The sequence below is a fragment of the Eurypyga helias genome, unplaced genomic scaffold (assembly GCF_000690775.1).
Source record: "Eurypyga helias isolate BGI_N326 unplaced genomic scaffold, ASM69077v1 scaffold2038, whole genome shotgun sequence".
NCBI lineage: Eukaryota > Metazoa > Chordata > Aves > Eurypygiformes > Eurypygidae > Eurypyga > Eurypyga helias.
The window spans coordinates 24,856-49,088 of record NW_010266213.1 but is presented as its reverse complement, the minus strand read 5'-3'; the positions used below and the strand labels follow the sequence as shown (position 1 = coordinate 49,088).

The following is a 24,233-nucleotide window of genomic DNA, read 5'->3' as shown; positions in this document are numbered from 1 at the left end:
CTCCCACAAGCTGACAGCTTATGGCACTGCAAAATGCATTCTTAGGGTAGAATATAGAAAAGCTGCTTAGAGCTACTGAGGCAGAGGCTCTTTAGAAAGTTTCCAAACTTGTCTACAGGCATGCAACAGCTCAAGGATCATGGTGAACAGCCCCCGAGCTCCCTGCAGCATTTTGTTTACTAGGAAGGAAAGCAGCTTTCCTGATCAGCGTAGTAAAGAAGGGATAAACGAACAATATACCTGGGAACGCGCACTTGCCGCTGCAAACGAGCTGCTCCAGAGCCAGGCAGTGATTGCCACACGTCTGCGGGCTCTGCCCTGCACCACACAGCTCCTACCCTGCTGTTCTTTATCCACTGCACGTCCATGAGTCATCTGCACCCCTTTCTGCTTTTCTCCTCAGCTGTCTGTATCACCACAGTGGAATACGATTGCTGTTCTCGAAAGAGCTATCCTTTTAATGATCATTTTGTCTCTGTAACCATGCAAAGTAAATCCTACCAGTCCTAATACACTTAAAATCTCATTCCAGTATTACACAGACCTACACAGCGGACAACAAAAATCACTCTGCAGATTGCTAGACCAGCTCGGCCGACTGCCCAGAGGATACCAAAAGTGTATAATGAATTCACATAAACTGGAAATCCAGGTTTACACAATATAAATTATTTTAAGGTGTACTTACATGGGAGTAAGGTGCAGGAGAACTCAGAGGTGTTACATCTGCCAGTTTTACAGATACACTGCAGTATCACTACACCAGCGTTTCAGAACTTAACTACTTGTTTAAACCTCACAGTTTGACAGCAGACCAACGTTTTTTTACTTTCAAACACCAGTTATTAAAAAGAGGAAAAATATCTTGGGGTTTATGAAAAATAAGTTTCCTTAGGGAAAAGATGCTTGTATGTAATTTCATCAGAGAACACTGTAAAGAGGTTACATTACTGTGAAGACAAAGATCACCTCCTTTGGATCAACCAAAGCGAATACAGTTGAAATTAAAAACAAATGGTTTTTTGTTAACGTCCAAACAGACTTAATTAACTTCGCTACCAAACTGCTAATGCCAAAAGAAACTCCGAGACATCTGTGAAAGGTCAGATGGGGTTTTTTTCCGCCTGTACTTAAATGAAACCATGCACAACAACCCCATATGTGTAACGACCTACTGCTAACAAAACACAGAAAGCAGTTCAACCCCCACAGGTCTCAAGTTAAACAGGTCACTAATAGAATAAACCAGGATTAAGATAGTTTGGTGAGCTGAATCCGCAGCAATTTATCTTCCTTTACAATATCTAACCATGAGCTCCAAACTGTAAAGCACATTCACTGACAGCAAGCACAAGTCTCCAAACTTTTTTTTCCCCTCCTTTTATTTCTCTTTTCTGTTCCAGAGGTAAGTAACAGGCTGAGCAAAGGGACAGCGACATATGAACTGCAGAGGAAAGATTTTCACGTTTTCTCTTTCCCGAAAATGTTCAAGGAGCTGGATAACTTACAGAAAGCAGTTTTAAATCACAATCAGAATTATATATACAGAAACGATGACTAACAGAAACTACAGTGGCTCTGCACGGTTCTAACAGAGCTGGTGTCACAGACTGGCACGGAGATATAGGGGACTGCTATTTCTTCATCTCCAAGATTGTGCTTCCTGGCCCTCGGTGTTTGGCACTGCATATGTTGCAGAACTGGACAGGAGATACCTGGAAATTAAAAAGAAAACAAGAATCTCTCAGAGAGACGTAGCCAAGGTAGAACGTGGGAATGAAAAACACCTTCCTCAACGTTACTATTCAGTCAGGCTGTTCCCTACAGACACATCCAGGGCTTGGTGTAGGAAGGAGATATAGAATCACAGAATCACAGAATGGTTTGGGTTGGAAGGGACCTTAAAGATCATCTAGTTCCAACCCCCCTGCCATGGGCAGGGACACCTTCCACTAGACCAGGTTGCTCCAAGCCTCATCCAGCCTGGCCTTGGACACTTCCAGGGATGGGGCATCCACAGCTTCTCTGGGCAGCCTGTCCCAGTGCCTCATCATCCTCTCTGTGAAGAATTTATTCCTGATATCTAATCTAAACCTCCCTGATTTCAATTTATACCCATTACCCCTTGTCCTATCACTACAGGCTCTTGTAAAAAGTCCTCTCCCAGCACCCTTGTAGGTCCCCTTCAGATACTGGAAATCTGCAATGATATAGCGGAGCACAAAAAAACAAGCTATTCTGGAGTCCGAGAGCAATGCACCTCGCCGCTCACTCCAAGTGTACTGCCACCACCTTCCAGGAGAGAGCTCAAATCTCCTCCAAACTAAAGCGAAAAAAAGAGTACAACATGTCACCGATTATATTCAGAGATGGAAGAAGAGAGTATGTCACTTGGTCAGCTCCACTGACTACTGGGATGTCTTAGTTACAGCTCTGCCTGTGGATACTGCTCCACAGCTTTCGACCAGGTGAGAGTACATCCTGGCTGCTGTCCATCTGATACCAGATGTGTGTTTACTGTCACTCCTGTGTCCAGCTCTGTGCGATGCTTTACGCATGCATTACTTCCCACCCACTAAGTCACAAGCAACCGGATGCCAGTAACAACACAACTCACTACCCAAGGCCAAGCAATACTAGAGCAGTGAAGGACTGGGCTCAGATAGACGTATTCTTACGTTCCTCTCCGAGAAGACCTCATTGCAGCTTTCCAGTACCTGAAGGGACCTACAAGGGTGCTGGGAGAGGACTTTTTACAAGGGCCTGTAGTGATAGGACAAGGGGTAATGGGTACAAATTGAAAACAGGGAGGTTTAGATTAGATATCAGGAAGAAATTCTTCACAGAGAGCGTGGTGAAGCACTGGCACAGGTTGCCCAGAGAAGCTGTGGATGCCCCATCCCTGGATTTCTTCAAGGCCAGGTTGGATGAGGCTTGGAGCAACCTGGTCTAGTGGAAGGTGTCCCTGCCCATGGCAGGGGGGTTGGAACTAGATGGGCTTTAAGGTCCCTTCCAACCCAAACCATTCCATGATTCTATGTATCATGTGGTATCTGTGTCACAAAATCCCATCTGACAAGTTACCCAGTCCCACCGCTGCCCCAGCAATTTGAGAATGCCAGATAAATTTTAGATTATTTCTCATATAATAAAATTTGTGGTAAATATTGTTTGCATAAATATTTACTAGCTGTTGGGCTTTCTTTTGCAAATTATCTAATTCATTAAGATTTCATAACATATTTAAGTATACATGCTGTACCATGTGGCTCCAAGCACTTTACTTGGTTACTTGCAGATTCAGTGATTCACCAAAGTTATTTTTTCACTAGACGTTCATTTTCAGAGACAGATACAGAATCAGAAAAGCTTAAATTCAATTTTCGTTGCAATTCTATTACCATTCTGATGCTTTCATTCTGAAACTCAAAACTAGTTATATCTAGAGGTTACTTTGTGGTTTGTTTTCATTGGAGAGAAAGGGATTAAAAAAAAAAAAAAGGCTTCCCTGATGAAGAAAAACGTATTATGTGAACAAAGATGATTACAAAGACATTTAAATATTCACTCTGAAATGAGTGGGTTTGTTTCTTCCAGGTCAGAATCAGTTAACATGGATCACTTGAGAAAATATCTTTGATCTTGTCTTTTTAATTAAACATGCTTAAAGTGAGGCTGCAACAGAAATGAATTAATTAAAAAGAAAATCAAACAGGTCGTATTCCCTGTCTGTCTCAGAGCTGCGCTGCACATTCAGATTGCAGAAAGTGATAAAATACTTCTGAAACAGCAGCAATTTCTTCCTCAACTGGATCTGCTTTAGTTGCAATTGCCCTAAACACCCTTTCCCTCGTCACACACCACTCCGTGGTATCATCACAAATAATTACTGTTATCCAATTACAACTCCTGACAGACCCACGCCCTTCTCCATAGTTCACACAAGGAAATAATTTGTCCTTTTATCTCTGGCAAAGGCACCGGAGAGATTGAGCGAGTTCCTTACCGTGTTGGATACCGGGAGGCACTCTTTGTGAAACATATGTCTGCAGTGGAACACCACCACGTTGAAGGACTTGGATGCATCTGGGAAAGAGAAAAGTAAACTCATGATAACAGGGCAATGAAATGAGTGATTCAGCGGCTATAGAGGTACACGCCTTCTTTCTACTACACACACAGAAGCATCAAGTAACACCTATCAAACTAATTACCAACTTATTCTGGCTCATTTATAGAAACCACGCAGCGTGATGGTTTCAGGCAGCGTGTCCCAGTGATGGAATTTCATTCTGTCACTTAAATGCTGCATACCTTTTCACCAAAGATTTGTCATGTCAACACGTGCTACAGGTTAAATCTGGGGAGGGAGGAGAGTCAACTGCCATCAAGGAATTCAACGATTTTGAAGAACAGTTAGCAAAGAGAAGCTTGTGCTCGTAGAGGGAGAACCAGCACATGACGCAGTTGCAGCGCCTACGCTGCACGCCACGGCCTTGAAACTTGGCAAGAAGCTGCCTAAGTGCAGGATGTGCCTTTTGATTCCCATGTATTTAACCCCATTAGAAACCTACATACAGCATCCACATGTTCACAGAATAACCGTCTCGCTCCTCAGCCTCATCCCCATTGGATTCCTTGGCTCCCATTCCCCCGACACACATACCTCAAGGCACTAGCACGGTCAGCTCTGCCAGCTTTGCTGTCACCATGTGACGGCTCTGGTCTGTACGCTGGTGCGTGTGATCACAGGACACTTAGGGGTTTTTATTTATTTAAGTGACAAATGGTAGAAACCATTAAAAAAATGTAAGCAATTCTACTGGGCTATGCACACTCAGTAAACAAAAAAACAGGACCATTCCTAGACTTTGTATTATGTATTCCTGTTTGAAGATGCCATGAGAGACGTTTTCCTGGTAAAACTGTTTCTTCTTAAGGTGCCTGACAACTACATTAGGTGTTTCTGAACTACAGCTGCCTTACGCAATGTATGTCTTCGAAATAATACCCTGCATTCCTGGTTTCAAGACTAACCTGAGAAGATCTTTCAAAATTACAGATAAAAGTCATTTCAAATATGACAGCAGTGACTGAAGCCAAGAGTTTTGCACCACTCAGTCGAAAAGCATATTCCATAAAACTTTACAAAATCTACAAGCTCAGCCTAAATCATTCGACAGCTGGGCAAGATTTGATGGGCACAGCTTAGTTTTATGGGTCTAATAATCTTTGAGAATGCATATGCTGATGGAGTGAAAAATTTCAAAATGGAAAATAAGAAAGTCAAAGATGACTAAGAAAGAAAACCTGGGTTTCCCACAACAAAACAAGTTCAAATTAGACTCCACTGCCACATCAGGTTTCGTAAGCGAGCTTTGCACAGGAGACTGAAATTTATAGAGTGATTACCAAGGGAGACTGCTGCACATTTCTATGAACACAAGCAAACAGTAGTTCCTCCATGAATAAACACATAAATAACTTGATGACCCCCAGACAACCCTAGAAAACCATTCTACCTGAAGGAAGTATTGGAGACAGGCACGATTCACAGATATTCTCCTCTGGAAAGACAGAAGAAAACAAACTTGTAACACCTTTGTTAACAAACTCCGTGGTTACTTTTTCATAATGCAGACATGAACATACTGCTATTAGAGAAATGGAGGTCCGTCTTAAAAGCATTTAGTCCAGATGCCTAACAGAGACTATAAAAATTGAAGAGTGATCCTGAAGCAGCATTTCTATTAACAGCCTGAGAAACACTTAGCTCTACTGATAATGGCAGAACTGCAGGAGTGAGGCTGTCTAGGATCAGCGCTGTAGAGGCACAAAACGGAAACCTAGGAGCACAGAATGGGTGCCTGATTTCTCTTCAGCATTTTGTAGCAGAAGCTCTGATCCTCTGTCCTTCCACCCCTTGGTATGAATCATAGAATCACAGAATGATTTGGGTTGGAAGGGACCTTAAAGACCATCCAGTTCCAACCCCCCTGCCATGGGCAGGGACACCTTCCACTAGACCAGGTTGCTCCAAGCCTCGTCCAGCCTGGCCTTGGACACTTCCAGGGATGGGGCATCCACAGCTTCCCTGGGCAACCTGTCCCTGTGCCTCACCACCCTCTGCAGGAAGAACTTCTTCCTGGTATGAACACTCAGCTGGTGCGAATCGCAGCGCTGCTCACCTGCATCGTTAGCAGCACCTTGCTCCATATTTTCAACTGTTTCTGAAAACTCTCTTGTAGCTTCTGCTTTTATTTTGCCTTTATTATTAGGTTACAGATTATTATTACCTGACTACCCGTTTTGGCAGTGAACAGCATTTTTCATCTTTACAGACAAACTGCAGAACAGAATCTATTACTGGCTATGCAGAGTCTGATCAGCTGAAAAAGCTGTGTGCTGGGTCTTGTAGCTTTTGAGATAGGAGCAGTTCCTTTGCAAAGGGGAAAGCAGCTAGTATCCTACGACACTACAAATAAGGTACAATATTCAGACTTTTGGGCAGCTTCCGAAGTGGGCTGTCACGTGGCTTGGTCTATAAACAAAGTAAAAAAATACTTCAAAACCTTGATTTCCTCTGTACCCACCATCTACTAAAACACCCTTCATCTGAGTTCGATGCATTTTCTTCAGTAACGAAAGGGAATCGGCAACAAGGATCTTCTTACAACCTTCCCGCAGCAGGATCTGTCGTGTGAAGAACACAAAATGCAGCGGTTGTTGAACAGATCAACTACCCTGGCAACTCTCCACTGGCTTTCTGCTGCTACAGAGCACACAAAGAGCGTTTAAGACTTTTCAAGCTATTATAAAGGAGAGAAGGGAGGAAGCTCTTGTTACCACCACCTCTACCTAAATGAAAAATTCACGTCATTAAAGAAAATTAAAAATCAAACCCTTGACAAATATACCACCGTCATAAATTATGATCTTCCTATGAGCTTGTCCTGACAAAATACAATGGAGAAGGATTTTTCCAGTGCCCCTCATAACTGGTTTCTGAACCATTTAAAAACTTCTTCTACCCATATCTTTCCTGCCTTATTTAGGAAAGGGATTCCATAGTCATAAAACCTTTGTAAACACAGCAATTCAAAATTTATTCTGTTCAAACCTATTTCCTGCCGAAGCATCACTGAGTGAGCAGTATTAACTGGCCATTCAGCTAAACCAAGGTCCAGTATTCGTTCCTCCTTAGCAAACATCTCAGCCCCCTTTCTACTCCTTGAATATTTTCCATTCAACTGACAAGCTACTGACTATGTTGTGAAACACAGGAAGGAATCAAAGGTGCAAAAGCTGTGAGCAGTATTAACTGGCCATTCAGCTAAACCAAGTCCCAGTATTCGTTCCTCCTTAGCAAACATCTCAGCCCCCTTTCTACTCCTTGAATATTTTCCATTCAACTGACAAGCTACTGATGGACAATGTTGTGAAACACAAAAAGGAATCAAGGGTGTAAAAGCTGTACAGAGCCTTATTTCACAATATTTAATGAAGCAAGTATGAAAATATGACAAACCCAAATAAATCTTGGGGAATTTTTCTTCCTCCTCCTGAATTCATGTTTGGCAATTTGTTTTCCAAGACAGCAATTCCACTGAAAACTGCTTTCAAAAGAGGCTCACAGTCAATTTTAAGCTCAGCAACCCTAGCAAAAAAGTGGTATAAAAAGGCCATGTCCATTACTTTCTCCTGATTATCTGCATTACAGGAGACACTGGGCATTCTAATTCCGTCACAGATACAGCTGATGCAAACACCTAAGAAGTATAATAATTTTACAGCCAGGTGAGCACTGTCCCAATCCCTATCTTCTCATGGACATATTCTGAGGTAGTAAGGACGCACTGCCAGGAATGATATGCAGGTAAAACTGCAAATCTGAAATAGATTTAGGAAAATGGAAACTGAGTAACACTTTAAGCATTTCAAACTGGGCATATCAGTGGGCAAATGATATCCTCCAGTATTAGACACACGTAGCTAGAAAACATTTCAGAGCACCAGAAACCGAACACAGATCTACAGGACAAACACTCAGAAACTTTCTCATTTTGATCTGTGATAATCTCAGGATCTATCTGAGTATGTCTTTCCCTTTGCAACTTTAGCCAAGGGCAACAGAGAATGTTAAATTTTGTTTGAAATGTAGAAAAATTCTATTAGCTTTGAAAAAAATACTGCTTGCCTGATTCAAAATCTTCTCAGCTAGCAAATTATATTACAAAGATAGGTAAATAGTACACAGTGGGCTAGGTCTTGGCTATATAGGAGATACCTTGCTAGCTGCACTCAGCAAAAAGAGAGAAAAAAATCCCATGTTTAAGTAAAAGGAGCAAAGCAAGCATGTTAAATGAGAGGGGAGGAAGATAGATAGAGTGTGAAGAAGGGAGCGTGATTTATTGTTTTCTAGTTAAAATATGGTATGTGAATAGGAAAACCAGAAAAATAAAGAGGGAAACAGTAGACGTCATTAGGTCACTGGAAAACCTCACTGACATTTGATGCCTTTAAAACCAGAAATAACAGAAGTATCTTACAAGACATCTGAGACACATGCACATCTTTCCCCCATTATTTAAACTCCACTAAGATTCTTCCATGCCACATTCAATGCCTGTCAGACCTTCTTTTGCTAGAATACAGCAGACAGCTATTGTTATATAAAAGTCACAGTGAAGAATGTAAAATATCAAATCACAAGGTAATAAATCTCAACACCTGCAGAAACAGATTTAAAGAGATCAAAGATGAGATAGATAATTTAAGAGTTACAGAAAGAGCAGCAGGAGAGGGAAATTGGAAGTGAGACAGAGGGAGAAAGAATGTTTCAATTAACTTCATATTAAAATGAGGGAGAAATCTGTAACTGTGCACCCTAAGACTAGGATAACTACTTAAAACTGACATCAGGCATAAAACTATACTGAAACCACTTTCTGAGAAGAAATAGGACTCAGCTGATGAAACTGAATTTTACCCTTCAAAAGCACATGATTGTAAACAGAAGCAGGACAGCACGGCGCACCGACAGAAAGAAGTTTTAGGCAGAGATAATGCTTTTCACCAGAGGAGTGAAAACTGCTGAAACCAAAACACTTATCGCCAAAAAAGAATCCTCGTCTGTTTTCTGACTATATTGGGGAAGACATGACTACATAATTAAAACCAGAAGCCATAAAAACTTCTATTTAATTCTAAAAGTCCTAATTTACAAATGCTTAACATTACCTTGAAAGGAAAATACTGCAGTGTGCAGTTAATTTGAAAGGGTATACTCAAAACTCTAGGAACAAATTCAGGTCTTGATTCAACTCAGCGCTCAAACAAATCCAAGTTTCTCAAGGCCAATGACCCAAATTCCTCCAAACGGCATCCCGACCACAACTGAAGGCACATTCTTTTCAGTCTTAACACCCGAAAGGCAAATGTCCCTCTGCACAAGCTGCCACCTGCCCTCCAGTGCCTCCAAGGTGCCTGAACAGCAGCTTATCCACGTCCAGGAGCAAAACCCAACAACTTTTCCGGGTGCTGTTTCCAGCGGCGTTCATGAGGCCATCATCAGGGTCTATTAGCTCATGACCTCTGTTACAGTTCCGTGACTGCCACGAACGGGCGACCCGCAGTTACCCATCGGTTACTGCACGTTCAGTCAAAGCGTCAACTATCCCATCAACAGTTGAGCAGAGTGGCTGAGCCACAAAACCGAGAGGCAGCGCATCTAACCAAACCACTTTTAGATTGTAAAGCTCAGGAAAACCAATCTTAGCATGCCAACATCTTTTGAAGTCATCTTCTCACAAGTGTCATAAAAAGGGTGCGAAATTAGGTGTTTCTTTTGGGGTGAGGATGTATTTAAATGTCTTCAACACAAGCATTTCTGAAACTTTACTCAGGTATAGACCAAAGCTGAAAATACACCTCCTTTATACATTTAGAAAACGTAACCACTGATGTCTGCCATGCTGACTCAAGCAAGTAGAAAATTATCCTCGTTTTCACAGTGGTCTTTAAGCAATCAGTCCTGCTCTCAGGATGCAGGAGGGGAGCTGGTGGTCCATCCCACATTTAGAATCTAAAACCAGTGTCGGCAGGTTCTGACCCCTTCTCACTCCTGCTACCTTTAAACGTGAAGGAGAAAAACAAGCACCAGATTGAAAAATCAGTGTTTAAGAAATGCCTTATTAAAGGAGTTTAAATATTGCCTGTAAATCTCTAAATTAAGTCTAACAAGAAAAGTTGGACTTCCCAGGAGAATGCATTCCCACACCTTCAAACACTTGGCTGTTGCTGAAGCGTATTTGAACTTCTTGGGTCACAGATTTTAGATTTTTTATTTTTCCAGTGAAGATATTCTTGCAGAAAAGCCCCAGTTAAATAGACAGAATCTCCAGAGCACTGTAAAAAAATATTTTACTCAGTCTTGCCTTTCAGTAAAAAAACACACTTGCAGAACTTAAAGAATTTAAGGGCTGTTGGATGAAACACAATACAACACAGCCAGTTGGTGCTCTGATGGAAGTAAATATAACAATGACTTCCTAAATCACCCTGACAGCAACTTTTCAACTGTACAGAAATAAAGTTGAGGTTTGATTCCGTGCCTTTGAAAACACTTTTAAATGCAAGCAGTAAAGATGAAAATTATTAAGCTTTCATCTGAGTATCAATATGACTTGGCTCAACTTGGTTCGTCTGCTGTATCATTTGTATGGTATTGAGGTACACTGAAAATGTCAACTAGAAAACAGTGATTTTTTTGCCATTAAATAAAAAGTGTGCTAGGAGAGTGTAGTTTCTCATAAATAAATAGGTTCCTCCTTAAGACAACACGTCTTCAGGAGTTTATATATTCAAAGGAAGTGGTATGCGGTCTATTTTATCTATACATTTATAGCACCAAAGAACTAGATTTCAGGAGTTAGATATAAAGATACAATAAAAAAGTTTTAGACTACCCTTCACTTGATAAAGAATTCTGTTGATATTCAGACTACTGTAACCTTGTTGTCTATGTCTTTGTAGCTGTGGTCTATGAATATTACTGTTTATAAACACTAAAATCAGTTATTATTTCAACACTACATAAACTTTCATCGCTACAATAAATCAGTGTCACTCAATTATCTGCTATGGTTCTAATACATTAACTCAGATGATGACAATGAAAACATAATGAATGAGGGGAAAAGGGAAAAAACACAAAGATTAAAATAATCACTTGGCATTTTAATCCCAATTCAGAACACTGCTTAAACGAGTACTTCAATCTTTTCCTGTTTGTGTGCTCAGCCTTAAGTTAACGGCAGAATTGCATCCTGAAGTTGGAAAATAAAAATACGTATTCTTGAAGAATAATAGGGCAGCTTAATAGATCCCTACTTGTAAAGCAGAGCTGTAGCACCAGAACAAAAGTAAGTTAGTAATACCTAACTGAAGTTGTAGCCTAAGTCTCCTGTGATCTACATTTTATTTTTACTCAACAGAATATGTAATCCTATCCTAGTGCCATGCTTGGTTGGTTGGTAGTGAACCAGCACAAGTCATTAACTCTTTTTCAAGAGTATAACTTAACCCATCACTCTAGATCTGAGGTGAGCTTAAGAGTAGCACATACAACAGTCGCAGTGGTTCATCGAGTGGGTGGTAGTTTGTAAAAGCGAAGAAATCAGCCCGCGACATGCCAACATTAATAAAAACTTAAATTATTTGGTGCAGATCCCAGATTTAACAAAAATTACAGCAAATTTTGTTGCACTAGTAGATTTCTTTGTTGGGTTCTGTAACTCATGCTGTAAGCCTCGTATGGCATGCTTTGGCAGCCGCTCAATTTGATGAACTCTGTTTTGCTGGGACATAAAGAATTGTTTTCAAAGAGACAAAGTCTGTCAAAGGCACTGCTTTTAGCTCCTGCCCATATTGCAAGTCACATTGAACGTAAAGTTTACTGCCAAGGAAACTCAGGAGCATAATGGGTAATTTGCATCCACATACTTACAGAGTCAAAAACCAATCTTATCAGGGCTTGCAAAAGGAGGCCACAATTAAATACTATAATGGCACAGGTGCAATAACTTTTGTCAAGCCAATGGCATGGAAAGATCGGAACAGTTTTTGTTTTAGGCCATGACTTATAAGCCAAGCAACAGGTTCTAACTTTCCCTGTGCATCGCCTTTCTGGTTCTTGGCACATTTTTCTTTTTTTGCCTTTGAAAATGGGAAGAATAAAAACTCACGTGCATCCAGAGCTTGAGACCCAGAGAGATGAAATTACACAAAGTCCCAGCCAATGAAAACTGGATTTCTGCATGAGTTCAAATTGTCTGGCATGTCACGTGATCCAAATCAGGAAGTTTTTGCCAAATTCCAAAGCGTTGTGCCACGCCAGAACAGAGGACATGGACCTCTCACCGGGAAGGTACACAACAGGATGGGAAGGTGTTACCGGGCGCCACACAAACACACCAAAGGCTAGCCTTCAAACAGCTAATGAGGCAGCAGTAACGATGAAGCTAGGGCAGAACTGCCCTCCGCAGCGAGGGGCTGCTTAGCTGTCTACCTGAAGTTCCGGCCGTGTCCTGAAGCACGTGCTGAATGCCTAAGCAGTCCTGCTGTAAAGAGTGGAGCTTGCCAATGTAAGGCTACTTAGGTGAGCGTGCAAGAGCTGCGATCACGTCTCCAAATCTCAGCAGACACACCATCTGTTCATAAATGGTGTGCTTTGCATTGCCTGTAACACTTCAGGAACAGTCTTATTTTAAGCTATAGCTCACACTTCTCTAAAGATAAATAGCATCCCCTCCCCCCTTTTTTTGGGCTGTGTTGTTTTGCTTTTGTAGCAGCACAAATTACATTAAGTTTCTCTAATTTCTATTTTTCCTATGAAGTCTGAATTTTAGCCCTAGAGCTATCCAAACCTACTTCAAAATGAATGAATTTGAAAACCATGAAGCATTTCAGTGCTAACAGCAAATAGTTTTAGACAGCACTCTGAAGGTTAAATACATTCTTTTAATCCCAACGTAATTCTGTTAAAAGGTATTTGAAGACAAAGCGATTTTTCTCTTTCCAAACCGAGACCAAACGACGTTACCAGCTTTGTCTGAAGCCACGCAATATCCTCTGCACACGTGTAAAGCTGCAGCTACGCACACAGCACCTTCTCAGCCTGCCTGCAGACCCAACACGAACTCCAGTTGATTTCCAGAGAGCGCAGGAACACGAGCAGTGAAAGCAGCAGAGTACTGCCAACGGCAAGACTGCCGTGCAACTGTTCAAATGTAACACGCTATTTATCCAGCTCTATTTTGGAAGGCTGGTAGTATTTAAAGAAGTCAATTAAAAAATTGTAGGTAATGCTACGATGTAAATTACATGTGTCTGTGTATCTGGGGGAGCTCCCTGCACTTAATGGGTGTAGAAGACGCTTAAAACCTTTCTGAAATACTGAAAGTCACGATCTAAAGCACATATGATAATAAAGAAAAAGCCTTGGAAAGGCTTACAAGTTGCCTGTTTAGAAGGACTTCTGGCATCAGTCAAGGCTGTAGCAGGCACAGTCTTGATTTGGCCTGGTACGAGACCAGCCGTGACCTTTACTGAAAGCCATCAAACCTATCGACTTGCTAGAGATGTCCAAAGATTAACAGCAGACGGGAAGCCAATTTTTATGAGGTTCAGAAAATTGGAGCTTCAGCTGCTTACAGGGTGATGTTTCTTCGGATTCTGCATAGTCACACCTGGGCACAAACTGCTCTGTACCCTTATGTCTCTCAGTAAAAAGGTGCAGAGCACTGTCACAGAGAACTCACGTTTGGGCCTCCGTGGCCACAGGGAGACTTAAAGTACACAACACAACTCTCTCTGTTGTTACTTTCAGCAACTTTTAAGGGTATACTACTTCTAAGTTCTTACAAACTCACAGCAAAACCAGTCATGTAGGGAACTGCACGTTATCTGTACAATACGCCAGATAAGAATTCCCACAATCCAGTGAGCAGTATTTTTAAATGCACAGATGTCAACACATTCTGCAAAAAAGACATGAATCCTATTTTAAAAGTTCATCTTCCTTCAGTATAAGACACTTTTTTTTTTGAACTTTTTTTGAGTGCATGTTGTGGTCTGCATCCTCATATAGGAAACACGGAATGAAAAGTAATGGCCATAAGAGATTTTCCAGTATTTGACCTGCTAAATCACCCAGTCTAAATCACTCAGGATCCTCCCAGTTCTACTTACCCACTAGGCTTATGACAGCACGGGAGAGATTTAGATGTGTTAGAAGCCATCAAAAGAGACTATTTGTCTGGACAAATTTCTACCCCTTTCTGCCAAAGTTTTACACCAACCCGCAGTGTTAATGACATATGTCTAAACCAAGACATGAACAAATCTTCACCATAGCCATTTCTTGTGCTGTTTGGTGCCTAGGTGGTTTTGCTGTCTCTAAGAAAGAGTATCACGGGAAGAACGCAACTTTTACCTGCAGGTTGTAGTCCTGAAGAATTTTCACTAGTGAGTCTCTCAAATTAGGGATCTCCATGCCTTCCTTAATGCGGTGGATCAAAAGAATGGGATCAACATGAGTTCCAATGTTGTTCAACAAACCAGTAATAAAAGCTGCAAAAACCAAAAGGTAAACAAATTAAGAAAAAAATCCAGCAAAACAGTCGATTAAAGGATGCTTTGGTGACAAGCTGCAGGCTTTGGCTGATTCTATGACAGTTCCCTACTAAAAGATAACTCCAAGCCTCTTTTACATAGCCTTGCTATGCTTCTTGCCCTTGTATTTACTTAAATACAGGCCCTTGAGTAAGAGAGGAAGATACAGAGTTTGGCAATTCACAGAACTTGTACGGTATTCAGGGATCCTAGAGCATCCAGCACAGAACCACAAGTAGATAATGTATTTCAATTCAATAAAAAGAGTGCTTCAGCAAACAGCCAGAAAATTAACTACATTGTGTGACTATCCCATTCCCAGTTCCAGGGTTTAAAAACAAATTTTCAAGCATGTCACCTAACTACCAACATATTTCTAAACACTGGCAAACAAAAGAAATCTTCGGCTTTTTGAAGTACACCTGGGTAAATGGAACACTAAAAGGATGAAGCTCAAGGCTGTGCTTTCGTTTCAGCCTCCCAAACTGAGGGTCTGCATCAGGGCAGATGGAACAGAGAATTCTGTATGCTTTGAAGCCCTTTTCATAGAATCATAGAATGGTTTGGGTTGGAAGGGACCTTAAAGATCATCTAGTTCCAACCCCTCTGCCATGGGCAGGGACACCTTCCACTAGACCAGGTTGCTCCCAGCCTCATCCAGCCTGGCCTTGGACACTTCCAGGGATGGGGCATCCACAGCTTCTCTGGGCAACATGTCCCAGTGCTTTTGCTCTAAAGATGTCAGTAACCGTAGCATCACTTTTAGTGACGAACTGCATTTAAGTATGGGTAACTTGGGGATGCCATTCTTCTAAAGGAGTAACAGCTTTTGTTTGCCGTAGCATCACTTTTAGTGACGAACTGCATTTAAGTATGGGTAACTTGGGGATGCCATTCTTCCAAAGGTTTTGGTTGCTTCTTCCTGGCAGAATTAGCGGCCAGGGGATGAAAAGATATGTATTCTGACACTAATTCTCCGAGACATTCAATCCTTTGGAAAAGAGATCCCAAGAGAGACTTTAAAACTTTGATTTAAAGCCCAAGAAGAGGTTGCAAAACTAATGGAGTAGATAGTTAAAATAATTCTCTATTTCCCCAGTCACATGAACCCCTCTGAATCTGTCTCCTGAACAAAACTGTTGCTTATGAGATTCTGCCAGTTTCTGATTCTGTCTAAACTTTAAACTTGAGTAGTTATTCGTATAATGGGTGAACGGCACAAAGTAGTCATCGCATATCTTACCTCTGTCCCATAGAAACAAAAGAAATTAGTTATCCTACTGAGGGGCAAAGGTGTAGGTTCATTTTCAGAATTTCAAAGGAAAACAGCTGCAATAAACACACTACACAACATCCTCATCAGCCTGCAGGCTGCATTTTGAGGCTATCTAAACAGAAAACCTCATTCTGCCAAATTAAAAGCACCATTCTCCCCTTAATTTGTCATTAAGGACATAACTATGCAGAGCTTAGTCAAATGTTAAGTCCCTTTCTGTAGCATGACTAAGGACATAACTATGCAGAGCTTAGTCAAATGTTAAGTCCCTAAGTACTCTTTCTGTAGCATGACCGCATGCTGCCTTACTGGAAGGTTTTATGCCCGGCAGAAAAGCTGTGTTGTGCTCCACAATCCAGAACATCTCCCTGGTCATCCACAAACACCTTCTCTAACATGCATGCAGATAATTCAATCCTTTAATTGCAATAGCATTCCCCAAAAAATACACACACAAGGCTGCTGAGAAACTATCCTGCTTACGTGGTTTGTCGATAGAATACAAAATGAGGTCTTCCCAAAGCTCTCCGTCATCCTGTTCCTTGGCAAATTCAATGGCTTTATCTACATCTTGCAATTCTTCCATTATCATCTTCAAGGCGCTGCGGCTATTACCCATTCTGCCTAGAAGGAAAAGGTATGTTAAGAGATTATAAATCCTAAATGCCTATCGATGCTCAGTGCTTTAAGAAGCTCTTTCACTTCAAATTTTTTAAGTGTGACATTGCCTGAGACTAAGTCAACCAAGGCCAAACCTAATCTAACCTGGTGTAGGAATGCAAATCCCAGAGCAATCAGTGTACCCTGAACAAGCACTTGGAGCATTTTGCTGGACAGGGGCCTGGAGTCCTTCTTAAGGATGTGTTGGGCCATATTAGGGTTTCTGAACTGCAGCAACATCTAAGGTCAAGGGAAGCGTGTGCATGGAAACTGTGACATGGAATATCTCCTTTTAAGAGCCCTCATGGACACTTTTAATTTGCACTAAGTATAGCCCAGGTTACACCCATGGAAAATGAGAGGAGGGAAGAAGAAGAAGTAGTAGAAATGCTGAAATATTGTTTAAATAAGTCCATAATTAAATCCTACTCTGCTCTCCAATGGTCCACAACATATTCTTCTTGCTAACACAAAGATTGTTGGCAACATAAGCAAATCTTCCACCTCAGCAAAACATAATATTAAGCTTCAAATGTTATTTAGAACAGAACAATTGTTTTATTTCTCCCCTTTCTTCAAAGTGAGAGATTGTCTCAAAAATACCTTCCCCTGAACCTGTTTCCTGTAGCCCCGCCAAAAGGTCCAAAACCCCAGAAAAACATCAAATCAGAAATGCAGTGACACGACACATGGAGTTAAGACATCATATGAATAACCCAAGGCTTTGTATTGTTTTCTAGATGATCTTATATTGTTTTACTAACTGCATACCGACTTTGTACCCCGGAAAGCGTGTTCAACGATGTTAGACAATACATCATACATTTTCCCAGCATAAACTTTATGACAAGATTAAAAGCATGTTGCAATTTATCACACTGAGCGTTACTTACTCAGGAGATAGACTGTCTCTTCTACAAAGTTCCTCTGTTGGCAGATCTCAAGAGCCTTGAATTTAAAAGAAGGGAGGAGGGAAAAAGAATACAGGGAACCATGTCACATGAGATTTTATTGATCACAAACGCTGCGAGAGTCTTAAACATATTTATCTATGAAGTTGCATAACTCATTTTGTCAGGAATACAGCTCCCTTAATATGCACTGTCAGGTCCTCTGGTATTAATGAAGAGGAGAAACTCTGTGGCTTTTTTTCTTTTTCCCCCAAGATTAAGTAAATCCTGTAGACAGGACAGGTACTTCTGTCTGGATTATACCAACCTCTGCCTTTAAATCTACTGACAACTTCTTTTTGCTGCTTCCAAAAATTAGTTAATCCAAGAGCATTAAGGTTATCTGTTGTCCAGACGTGCATTCTGTGGATGGACTTACGGGGTCTCTAGTGATGGAGGTCTGCTGGACATTCACAGCAAAAGACTGTAGATCTCCTCAGGGAAACATGAATGGTTTTGGGAGGGAAAGCATGCCCTCCAAATTTTGTGCTACTGACCTCCAAGAAGATGCAAAGATAATTGAGTGCAAAAATGAAAGAATAAGGAGGAAGCATTTCTTGTAAATTTGGTTTAAAGACCAGAGAGCTAAATATCACAAGCAGCTACAGAATCTTGTGTGCAGTTGAAAAACACTGAGCACAATTACCAAAACTGCCAAACTGAATAACAAGGTTTTAGTAACAGAAAGTTTGCAGGTCTGGTATGCCATCAACAATGCCATGCCTGTTTCCAATTTGGAAGCAGAAAGCAAACAAAAGATTCATGGCACTCCTGTGTACACAACTCTTCACAAATAAAGACTTTCACAGTTGGAAATCAAAACTACAAATGCATTTAGCTACAGCTAAAGAAGTAGGCAGGAATCAACCTTTACTTCCATTCTCAAATTATTTCAGATGGGTTACTATGAAGATTAGAGATATGGACAACAAATTTCAATGTAGAGAATTAGCAACCAGATACTTCAGGGGAATGAAGACATGAATAGTACTAATAACCTATTAACAGAGCTGACAGCCTTTTTTCTCTCCACTGAGAAGTTAAACTATGAAGCACCAGGTATTGAGTATTTCTGGATGCTGCACATTTATTGACGGTCACACTCCCTCTAGAGGAAAACAGGGAACATTCACATTTCTGAGCTCATTTTAAAAAACATTTCCTAAACTGCACTTGAAAAAAAAGGTAGCTTCCTTTTAAAGAACAAGAATTATTTCTTCCTGCCAGGTTTATAATTTCTCTACAGCAATAATAAGCAGGAATTTTTTCAAATATCATGGTTTTTTGCAATTTATACTCTGCACAGAAATCTGCTTAAATGGAATTGAAAATACTAATAACTGGGAAATTCTCAGTCCACTCTTTATTCCCTTTGAACAAATGTTTGTATGTAGCAAAAAGTGTTACCATATGATATGTATGGTAAGAATTATAGTTACAGAACTAGCAGTGACATTAAATTCAACTAAGTTTTACACAGTGTTGGTATCTTGCCTCTCTTCCTGAGCTTCTTCATGAAACATATTAATATTTTAACATAAGGTTAGAATGACACTTTTCTTCACATCCTTTTCTCTCCCTTTGGTGATTATTGCACCACAGCTCCCACAGGTTTATGTGTCTGACATACCCTTGCTCACGGCCCATAACGTCAGCACAGCAGTGCCAGCAACGTGCTTGTGTCATTTATACACAGCACTTCACTGTACCACCCACGGCTGGCTGGATCCGCCATAACTGCAACTCACTTGCACCAAAAGGGGAAAAAAAGGTGCAGGTCAGGATTTGCTTATAAAACAGTGATCATGCAAAAACTACATAGGGAAAAATCTAAGAGAGACTCAGAGAGTTAAAAACAAGTAAGGCACCATTGTAAACAAAAGTCTCTGGCTAGAAACCTCTCTGGCTTATTGCCTAAAAAGACCACTGAGACAACCTTGTTTCCTGCGACAGTTTCAACAGCGACCCAGCCTGCAATCCTAGCAAAGTATTTTACAGTTGCACAGTAAAGTTGACAGAAGCATGCAGAACAAGAGAGGAACGGTACTAGGTCTCTTTACAACGTCAACCACGTAGAACGCAGTATTTGATATTACGTTTAAAACTACTCTGCTGGCGGCATCATCGTATCTGCACACAGAGAGGCATCCTTTCACAGAGTCTGCTCAGCCATTAACAGCAGCAAATACAAATCATAAATCACTGACCCTAATAAAGAGGAAAATGTAAATTTCCATTCAATTCACTTTAATTCAAATGGAGGAAAAAACCCCAAGACTGTGCTTGATTTTATTTATTTACCCATTTGATAAGGGCAAGGATGGAAAATGTAAAAATGTAAAAAGCAGACGTACAAAGACAACATACTTTTGGCTCTGCTAGTTCAGTGACTGTTATATTGTGTATAGTACTTGAAAGCAACTTAGGACTGTAGAATAGAAAGCTAGAAAAACTCCAGTTACAGCTACTCATTTTTCAAGACCTAATTGCCTGCTCCTAGATTTTGCAAAACGGCTGTTGATGTCTTGCAGCCAGACCCTGCTGGTCACTCAGGCCATGCACTGACACACACATACGCTGTAGATGCCCATCAAGTGTGAATTCAGAAGTCCTGCATTAAAAACCCCCACCGATGCCTGCAGAAAGGAAGGTCTCGGCAGTCAGCCGGCTCCGCAAACCAAATTTCTGCAGGTCACAAACTCCCAGGATCTCCTCCCTTCGGCAGTAGAGGGCAGCACCAGACACCGTTAAAAACGCGGAACACAACCAGCTACAGACATAAACACCGAGGGTCTGGGTTCAGGTTTTGGGGACTTACCTTCTCCAGCGGACAGTGCGTGCTGTCTCTGAGAAACGGGAGTAAATTGGGACGATCGTACTCGGCATAAAGGCTGATCTGTTTCTCGTGGTATCGTTGGCCTTTATGGTGGTCTCTTTTGAAAAGCTTGTGCAAATACTAGGAGTTGAAACAGAGAAGCAGAACTCAAACCAGGTTATACAATATTATTCATTCTCCACTCATAAAAAAACTCTTCCTAATTTCCTCCAGAACGTGCTAACACATACTAAGAGGCACAGAGATTGAATACTGATACAAAAGACTAACTTTACATTATCCTAAAGTACCTTTATCACAGCAATCTCCAAAACCAGCTCTGTAAAACAGGCTTTCAGCAACACTTAAGTAACTGTCTTTTAATCTTCAAGGAAATTTCTGGATATTGAATTTTATGGAATACTTTGGACAAATACGAAACAGACGCATCCCTTCCATAAACCAACAGTCAGTCAGTCTCTGCAAAGCTCTTGGGCCCACACTTCATAAAGCTGCTTCCTATAATCAGTTCTCCAGCACATGAATCTGCTCTCCACCAGATCAATGCCCTGAGCCTCCCCTGTAGCCGGCAGCAAGTGAAACTTCCCTCCCTAACACGTCCCAAGGCCACAGTTACACGCTATGTATTCCACCGACAGCACGTTCAAACCAAAGAGGTGCTTCTGGAATCGCAACGTGGGGCCACCACGTTGCAGTGACACACTCGTTCTGCACACACAAGAACAATCCTGCAGTGCATGGAAGTTCCTGCTCTAGAAAGACAAGCAGCTCACTCTATGGATCAGCAAAACGCACTTCAGAGTTCTGCCCAATGTGTGGGGAAAGAGGAGGGGGACAAGCAAGAAGCAATTGGCCAGAGAAGACACTGCCATCAGGAGAAAGTACCTGACGGGGTGTTAACAAGTAAGCAGCGTGCTATCAAGTTCTCACAGGCACACATTCAAAAAATATTTTACTATTGTTAAAATACCGTGGCCATGTTAAAAAACGGATTAGCCAAACTAGCCACTTTGACTCCCACGATTTATGACTTTCAGTGTCATGTGCACTTTGACAGGATAACCACACCCGCAGAAGATGTGCCCGGCAAAGAGTTCATTCCATTGGAAACCAACAGGGTGTAGAAATATTTACCACATGCTGCAGCTCAGGCCTGTCTTCTAATTCTTCAACCACTCTGTCAATCTGAAAAAAAGCAAAAAAGACCCCAGATTAGCAAACCTGTGAAGAACATCCCATTTAGAGGGCTGAAAGAAGGACAGGTAATAGAAGCAAGCATTGGAGTGCCACGCCACGAACTTGTTATACTCACGGAAATTTTATCTTCGTTATCCAAAAGCATGTCTACTGCTTTCTAAAGTACAGAAAGAGAACCCCGGTAAGAAACAGGTACACACATTTTCTCACACTCTGTATGCAGTAGTATGCTTGTTCACTGATGGATATTGCAGACCTGCTCTTTTCAGCCACAGTAATGCAGCGAGCAGTTTGCGTAACACCAGCACTCCCCGACAGCCCAGCATTACAGGAGAACACACCATGTATATACTTCCAGAATACCTCTCCTACGTTTCCACGCGGAGAGCAATCAGTACTGTGCCCTTAGGCTGCAGGTGAAGTGTGCCCATGGAATCATAGGTCACAGAAGGCCACTGTCAAACGACGCAGAAACACCGTTTGTCCCACTGCGAAAGGGAACTGCAGGGTGAGGGCTCTACAGGGAATACACGACTCAACCTGCCTCACAACTGGATTCCTCCAAACTATCTGCACACCGATACCGTAATGCAAGCGGACAAGTAGGGTGGCCACCGGGATTCTGGTTCTGCTTCCTTGAGCAAACGTTGCTTCACATTCAAAAAATACAAACCAACAAATTTCTGATGAAATCGGAAAACTTTTTCTGTGGTCTCCCCAAGGATCACATCAAAACTCATTTGCTGAGGTTTTATAACCAGCTGGGAAGATTGGATTCAGGATAAAATACATACTACTTTTTTTTTAACTTAGGTTAATAATTTTGCAAACTTTCAGAAAGAAAAAAAAACCACCCTAAGCACAGGTAGCGTTTTCCTCAATCCTCCCAGTAATGAGGGGAGACCTCAGAAGAAATAGGCGAGCCCAGGATATCAATACCTGGCTCCACGATGGGCATCTCCACCAAAACTTGGGGTTTTTAAACCACAGAAGAGCCTGCAAGAGACAAAGTCTTTTGGGGTTTGATGGGATCCATCTGTCCTGATGGGGAAAACATGTCTTTGGGTGTAAACTGGCCAGACTGATTGGGAGAGCTTTAAACTAGAATCCATGAGGGAAGGGATTACTAACAGGATTGCAGTAGGTAAGCCCGGGGTTGACACGGCATCACCTGAGGGTGGAAATGTTGGTGGGAACATTTACACTGCCCCTGGGGCATGGAAGGCTTGGGATTGTATCCAAAATGCCTGTGCACCACTATGAAAAACAAAGAGGATGAACTGGAAGCATCGGTCAGCTCCCACAGCTATGGAATCATTTGTATTTCCTTACAGTTAGTGATGATGTGGTTGAGAGCCTGTGGGAGAGGATTAGGGGGATGGAAAACAAAGGAGATGTTGTAGTAGGTGTCTACTACTGATTAACTGGCCAGGATGTAAGCACTGAGGAGTTTTTCTACGAGCAATTAGGACAAATCCCTGGATTGGTAGCCTTTGTCCTTATGGGAGATTTCAACTTTCCAGATATGAACTGGGAATACCATACTGTTGTGATGAGCAGGTCTTGGAATTCCTGAAGTTTGCAGGAGAACATTTCATGTCACAAGTACTCAGTGATCCAACTAGGAAAGACTAGCTGTCCTAGACTAGCTACCTATGAATAGAGAAGCACTCATGGGGGATGTGATGGTAGGTGGCTGTCTTGGCCACAGTGATCATGAATGGTTCATTTTAAAAATTTCAGTGTAGTAAGAAAAAAAGGGGAGTAGAGTTGCTCCCATGAACTTCAGGAAAGCAAATCTTAAGCTATTCAGCAAGCTATTTAGCAGAGTACCCTGGGAATCTGCTTCTTAGGACTCAGGAATCCCCAAGTGCTGGTCAGTCTCTACGAACCACCTTTTAGAAGCACAGGAGAAAGCAATTCCACTGTGCCCTAAGTCAAGCGAGGCAGAAGACCAGCTTGGCTGAACAGGGAACTCCTCATGGAGCTCAAAAGGAAAAAGAAATTGTAAACAGAAGCAAAATCTCTGGATTTTCTGGAATAAAAACAGAAATCTCTGGACACAAGGTCAGGCTTCGCAGGAAGAATACAGAGCTGTGACTCATGTGTGCAGCGAGAAGACACAAAAGGCCAGCCCAATTAGAGCTGAAACTGGCCAGCGTTGTGTCAGATAACAAGAAAAGCAGAAAGAATATCATGGTGAAAGTCTACTTGAGAATCACAATAATGATCTTGGATCTTGTAGTCTTCTCACTGTGAGTGATACTCAAATGTAAATACAAAGGAAAAAAAAAATTCTTCCTTGGGTCAATCGTTTTGCAGTCTAGGCAAACATCTTCCTTACATCAGAATGCACCCAGACACAGCAAACCTTCTCTGCCTCAGCGCTACCTTTAGCTCACTTATTTTGGTGAAGTTCCCGCTGACTGGAAAAGGGGAAACATAAACCCCATGTTTAAAAAGGGGGAAAAGAGGACCTTTGAAACTACAGGCCAGTCAGTCTCACTTCTGTGCCTGGCAAGATCGTGGAGCAGATCCTCCTGGAAACCATGCTGAGGCGCATGGAGAATGAGGAGGTGATTGTTGACAGCCAACATGGCTTCACCAAGGGCAGATCATGCCTGACGAACATGGTGGCCTT

At 41.6% G+C, this 24,233-nt stretch overlaps 1 protein-coding gene across 1 annotated transcript in view; it reads right to left on the bottom strand.

Annotated features, from left to right (window-relative positions):
• Positions 1–1,378: 1,378 nt before the first annotated feature.
• The window catches only part of VPS41 (vacuolar protein sorting 41 homolog (S. cerevisiae)), a gene marked incomplete at its 5' end in the record, with an annotated part of 39,644 nt that continues 16,789 nt past the window's right edge, over positions 1,379–24,233 (bottom strand). Inside the window, 10 exons of the mRNA XM_010156987.1 lie at positions 1,379–1,715; positions 4,007–4,086; positions 5,523–5,567; positions 6,594–6,693; positions 14,495–14,631; positions 16,433–16,573; positions 17,503–17,557; positions 20,378–20,515; positions 21,530–21,580; positions 21,708–21,749. Of these exons, the coding sequence (XP_010155289.1) occupies positions 1,635–1,715; positions 4,007–4,086; positions 5,523–5,567; positions 6,594–6,693; positions 14,495–14,631; positions 16,433–16,573; positions 17,503–17,557; positions 20,378–20,515; positions 21,530–21,580; positions 21,708–21,749 (870 nt within the window). The remainder of the gene's footprint in view (positions 1,716–4,006; positions 4,087–5,522; positions 5,568–6,593; positions 6,694–14,494; positions 14,632–16,432; positions 16,574–17,502; positions 17,558–20,377; positions 20,516–21,529; positions 21,581–21,707; positions 21,750–24,233) is intronic.